At 42.5% G+C, this 5686-nt stretch overlaps 1 protein-coding gene across 1 annotated transcript; it reads right to left on the reverse strand.

The window, feature by feature from the left end:
- Positions 1-226: 226 nt before the first annotated feature.
- Positions 227-5686, reverse strand: LOC133452053 (uncharacterized). Its single transcript, XM_061731249.1, has 3 exons — positions 3013-5686; positions 2023-2125; positions 227-1561 (listed from the first exon to the last, which is right to left on the reverse strand). The coding sequence occupies exons 1-3, from the start codon at positions 4533-4535 to the stop codon at positions 1034-1036; spliced, it is 2154 nt and encodes a 717-aa protein (XP_061587233.1). The 5' UTR covers positions 4536-5686; the 3' UTR covers positions 227-1033.

Consider the following 5686-nt stretch of genomic DNA (forward strand, 5'->3'; position numbering starts at 1 on the left):
ATATGCACGAGTGGGAAACATTCAAGACAAGATCCAATTTCCCCAGGAGTGCATGCTCCATCAGATTCAGCACAGTCAGACTGTAACATTTTCAGAGGGAAAAAAATAAAATAAAAACTCATCAAAGACTGTTTGTTACCCTGTTGAGTTTAAAAGAAAAACAATTTGAAGAAGACAACACAAGAATAACTTCGCTACCTGGGTTGCAGGAGCAAACTTCTTCTTTATTAAAAACAAACAAACAAAAAACAATGTCCTTTCCATAGAAGAGACAAAAGTTGAGATGTTTGGCTATAATGAATTGCACCAAGTCTGGTGAAAATCAAACAACGCATAAAAGTACACAGAACCTCATGACAACTGTCAAGCACGATGGTGGAATGTTGAGGATTTGAGCTTGTTCTCCAGCCGCAGGCCCTCCTGCTGTCAGTTAGCCGACTATAAACTCGGTATTAAAGTATTCCTGATCTTAAACTGGCCGAAATGATGAAACGCTGTTGCTGAACCAGAAAAGTGAGTTAAATTCACCCACAATAATCCGAGACTGATAATGTTACACAGAAAATAATTACTTCAGGCTACTGTTGCTAATGAGGTTTACTTAATTTTTCCCCACATCCCTTCTACTTTTTGTAATTTGCTGAATTATTGTTCATTTGAGTAGTTTATTCATCTCTTGAAAACACCTGGGATGCTTGGACCACTCTTGTAAATAAAACAACACTTCCCGATGTCAGACAGAAATATAAGCTTTCACTATCAATACAATCATCGCTTTACGTACCTATTAAACTGACAGTGTGCACATGGATAAGACAAATCTTTTACTCAATTGCCATATACCCTAAAATATCTTTGGTAAAATACCAACATTTAACCGTAGAAAACGATCATACACAAGTGGGAAACATTGTCAAACAACAGTAGCACCACATCCTCCCTCAGCAAATAAATATAAAAGAAATAAAAAAAAACATATGAAAACAAATATAAATAGAACACAACACAATTGCCTCAAGATGGGCCAGTACTACTATTTAAACATAAATGTTGCCCTCCTTTGTTTTTGGGCAGCGAACTTCTCAATGACCCTCTGATTGAAGTCAGTCATCTCAGTCACCAGCCTTTTTTCCATGGACAGAATGGCCAGAGCGTTCAGCCTCTCCCGGGTCGTGGTGTTTCGCAAAAAGGTTTTGATTTTGCTCAAAGTTGAGAAGCGCCTCTCCGCTTCCATGGTCACCATGGGTGTGGTGATGAGGATCTTCAGGAGGGTGACAGTCTCTGAAAAGACCTTTTCTAGATTGTTCTCCATAAACATCTGGAACAAGTCCACAGCCCCAGGACAGGCTTTGAACTCGTCCTTGCTGTACAGGAGACCAAGCTCCGTCTTCAGCTTGCTTACGTTGAACACGGGGTAAGCCTTCAGCGTGCTGCTGAGTGTTTTCTCAGGAAATTCTATGCTGTATTGTTCAAATCTGTCCCCCAGCAGCAAGGTGGCACTAACAAGGTGATCTGTGAAGGAGAACCGTTCCTTGGTATGCCCCAGTATGATGTCACAGATCTACAGAGAGGAAAAAAAAATAATAAGTTGACATGACATAATGTACCAAGATTTCACCCACGTCACTTAGAATTAAAATAGACAACAGGTGGAACTACTTCAGCCATTTTACTGTTAAATTTGACGTAGTCATAAAAATAATAGCGGAAATAAAGGCCAACTCCAAGGTCATTCACAGAAACTTCTGCTTCTACTGCCATGAAACAAATGGCAAAAGACAACAGGTTAACATTGTTGCAACTTATACCTGTATAAAACCTAGGTTAGTTTCACCAAAACTATATTTATTGGTAACTGTTAGACTTTACTTCTCAAGTTATACTAGTTCAACTATTTGCAGTTACATTTCAGCTTTTTAAGTTAGTTCCCAAACATATGTCCCATTTACATAAAGTATGTAAAAGTTGTCGATTAAATGACTATAGTCCAGTGTAACATGGACTGTGACAACATGAACTCACCTCTTCTGCAATCCTCTCATGCTCCTCTGGGCTGAGGGTACGGCGCCTCTTTGATGGCAGAGACCCACCACTGCTTTGCTCCACCATGGAATGGAGAGAATCTCTGTGAAGGACAGTTTATAAAAAATAAAAAACGATTTATTAATTTCAATAATAATTACCATACTTTATGGACCTGTGTCTGCAATAAACCTATCTATTTAGACACCGCTAAATAAATTTTTTAGTTCTTTAGTTTTTTTTAGCTCAGATGAAAATTCAAATGAACCAGCTTTCCACCAGTACTTAAATGCACCATGTACGGATGAATCTGTGAGGCTTCTTGGAGGCATGAAAAGAGTCTCAAAACCATTTGTGCTTGTGTATCAGGCAATTCGTGCATGCATGTTAAACGATTTGTGTGTGTAGGAGGCTTTTGGAATTCATAATTATCGTTTTGTCCGTAACTTTGAGCAATAATGCACGCACAAATCTAATAATACCCACAAAAGTAATACACACACACAAATGTTTTGAGTCGATTTTTGGCTCCATAGTGGGAAACCTAAGACCCTATATACATAACAGTGTAGTGCTTTCAGGCAACAATTTTGGTCTACCCTGGCACCCACCCTGGCACCCACCCCACCCTGGCAGGCGTCCGGGTGGGGTGTGTCAATCCTGCAGCACTTCATGGGGTCTTAGGTTTCCTCACTGGCACTATGAGTCATATACTGATTTAATCAGGTGTTGCAGCAACAAACACATTACCGTACAGTTAAATCAGCACAACGGACACAATAACTTAAAAACATATTTCATTTTTATAAGCATGTATTTGCTTTCTCATTATAATCATGACCTAAAATCTACTGAAATAGTCAATTACTTTTTAACATATTCTATATTTTTTTATGGCATATTTCTACATTTTGATGTCTTGCATTATATTAATTTACGTCTTGTACCACGTCTTTTTAACAGTATTAAGAACAAGAATAGAGTTACTACCTGATCTTTTGTATGCCTTGTTGGAACTTCTGGATGCAGCCATTGATGTGGTCCGAATCTATGTTCCTCTTTTGGAGCTCAGCGAAGAGGAGGTCCACATGTGGCATGATGTTGTGAAACAGCTCCAGAAAGAAATTGAAATCCTGGTGCTCCAGTAGCATGATGAAGGCTCCCGCTTCTCTCACGGTATTGGGGTCGAAGTCGCCCGAGTCTTGTATGCTCTCAAAGCACTGAATGAGGTCTTCTCTGTACTCAAACACCGTGCAGATGGCATGGCTGTGAAAGTTCCATCCGATGCTGCTGGATGTCGGCAGTCTGTGGGCCACAACTCGGTCAAGTACCGCTGTTCGTTCGGGGGACCGCGTGAAAAAGCTGGCAAATCCACCGAGGTTGGAAAAAAAGATTCTGACTTGAGATATGCGAGAGGTTGCCTGTTGCATTATCAGGTGAAGCTGATGTGCATAGCAGTGGATGTAGTGAGCATTTGGGTACACATCCTGTATTTTACTATGGACAAGTGCAGTGGCCCCCACCATCACTCCATCATATGTCTGTGAGATAAGCTTCTTCCTCTGGTCCTCAGGAAGGATGGCAGCAAGACGCTCTTTTAGTGCCGAGGAAATGGACTCGGCTGTAGCTGACTGCAGTGGGATGAACTCAAAAAACCTTTCCTGCACGTTGTGTTTCCCATCAATGTAGCGCAGAACAAGCACAAGTTGGGACTGTGTGGCGATATCCATGGTCTCATCCGCCTGAATTGACAGAAAATCACTGTTCTGGACTTCCTTGATAATGTGTTCCCTCAGGACAGAATACATACAATCCAGTAGCTCATTCTGTACAGTTTGGGATGTTCCCTTAAACATTGCGGCGCTCTCCATGTGCTCTTTTAACCCTCCATCAAGGGGAGCAACAACATCCACCAGGCCACCAAAGGTCCCGGGCCTATCTGACTCCCTCTCACTCTCGTTATGATCACGCAAAGCCAACTCAAAAGCTCCACAAAATTTAATACAGAAGTCTATTATTCTAGACAGGACTTGTCGGTTTTTTTTCACCTCTTCGTTGTGCTTCCTAATGCCGATCTTGTAGCTTTCACCCAGCTCTTCAGCGATGCTATGCCTGCCAACAAAACTTAGCTTCAAGCTGTTGTCGAGGTGGCTGCAGCTGCATTCGTGTCGCTTACACTTCTCCGACAGGTGTTTCAGGTCTCGGACCCCGGTAGCTGTCCACTGGGTTTCGGTGCCGACACTTTCAAACAGCAGACAGGGAAAGCAATAAAAGGAGTTGCTCACACCACAACCGGTTAGCCAGCTCCATTTGTCATAATGGGAGCGGGAAAAAGTCCGGGTGTAAGCTCGTCCTCTGTCGCTCGACTGCTGCAGAATCTGTAAATCGGGTTGGTCTGGTCCAAGCTCCTTAACCCTCTTTCTCTCCTGCAGTGAACGCTGTGTGAAGGGGTTATTCTGAAGAGAAAAAACTGAATTTTCTTTCATTTCCACGATTCCATGTTTCATTGCCATTTTCAAAACTACAACTCCTCAACTGCAGTTTGAGTGACGGCTGCGTTAACGAGTGGGCTTCGGTGAAAGTGACAATTGTCCAATCACTTGAGATTATTTCACAGAGAATGAATGCATGCACTTAGGTCAAGATGGTGTCTTCTTAGACGTAGCTTTCTTATTTATAAACAAAAAAAAACCCAACATATTCTAGCACTGGCATGGCAGCACCTGTGTCCAACTGGACTTCCACCAGTCTGACCAGCACTTATCCAGCTGGACCTCCTATGGGATTTAGTGCTTGTGTTGTTCTCTCAGATCTAAGTCGCTTTTGATAAAAGCATTTCAGACGAAGGAACACTGTCGTCAATCATGACAGTGAAGATGGCAAGCCTTGAGCCACACTGCTATAAATGGGAGCCCCCTGCCTCCATCATCACATCTTCCAAATCAGCGACCAACACTTACAACAAAAAACATAACAGCTAAAGGATGGAGCATATGAAATATTGACAAATAAATCTATTTTTGTCAAAATTCTTGTTAGGATTTTCATTTCTAATTTCTGGTTAATTAAGATTAGCATTAGGAGGCCACAGTGCAGGGGGAGCAGCTGGCATGGAGATGAGGACATCAGTCTTGGTTGTCGTTAAAACGGGCCAAATCGATGTAAAAAAAAAAAAAAAGGCCAATTTTTTTTTCCACCGCAGTCGAACGCATCATGACACTAATGTCTCACTCTTGTCATTTTCTGAAACTTGGCAGCCCTGCGTCTGGTAAATGACAGCAGTAGTAGTAGTAGAATCAAAATGGGCGGGTGTGGGGCGCAGGTAAGTGCGCCCCGTGGGAAAACTGAAGGAAGTGAATGAGAGAGCAGCCTCAGGCCACGTGCTTGTCATGAGTTTAAGGAATGGGATGTCGGAGGAGAATCGCCGTCGGCCTCTCTGACCAATCAGATTGCTGGACTGCAAACCCGCTAACCGGAAACCAGGACAGCGGAGAGGCGTACTCACTAGGATGGATCCCCTGCCACGGTGAGGAAACAGACACTACACTCTGTCATAGCATCGGTTTGTGTTAGACTGTATTATATTTTTGATCCTTCTTGACTTCTATCACTAATACAAACACTGACTGATGACAGCGGGCTCTGTTCATAACGCTCTCCGTCA

This window comes from Cololabis saira, chromosome 10, assembly GCF_033807715.1.
Source record: "Cololabis saira isolate AMF1-May2022 chromosome 10, fColSai1.1, whole genome shotgun sequence".
Classification (NCBI taxonomy): Eukaryota; Metazoa; Chordata; class Actinopteri; order Beloniformes; family Belonidae; genus Cololabis; species Cololabis saira.

Coding starts and splice junctions, on each gene's coding strand:
- LOC133452053 (XM_061731249.1), bottom strand. CDS start 4,535: ATGGCAATGAAACATGGAATCGTGGAAATGAAAGAAAATTCAGTTTTT. Junction 2,126..3,012: donor CAAGGCATACAAAAGATCAG/GTAGTAACTCTA, acceptor TGTCCTTCACAG/AGATTCTCTCCATTCCATGG. Junction 1,562..2,022: donor ATGAGAGGATTGCAGAAGAG/GTGAGTTCATGT, acceptor TCCTCTCTGTAG/ATCTGTGACATCATACTGGG.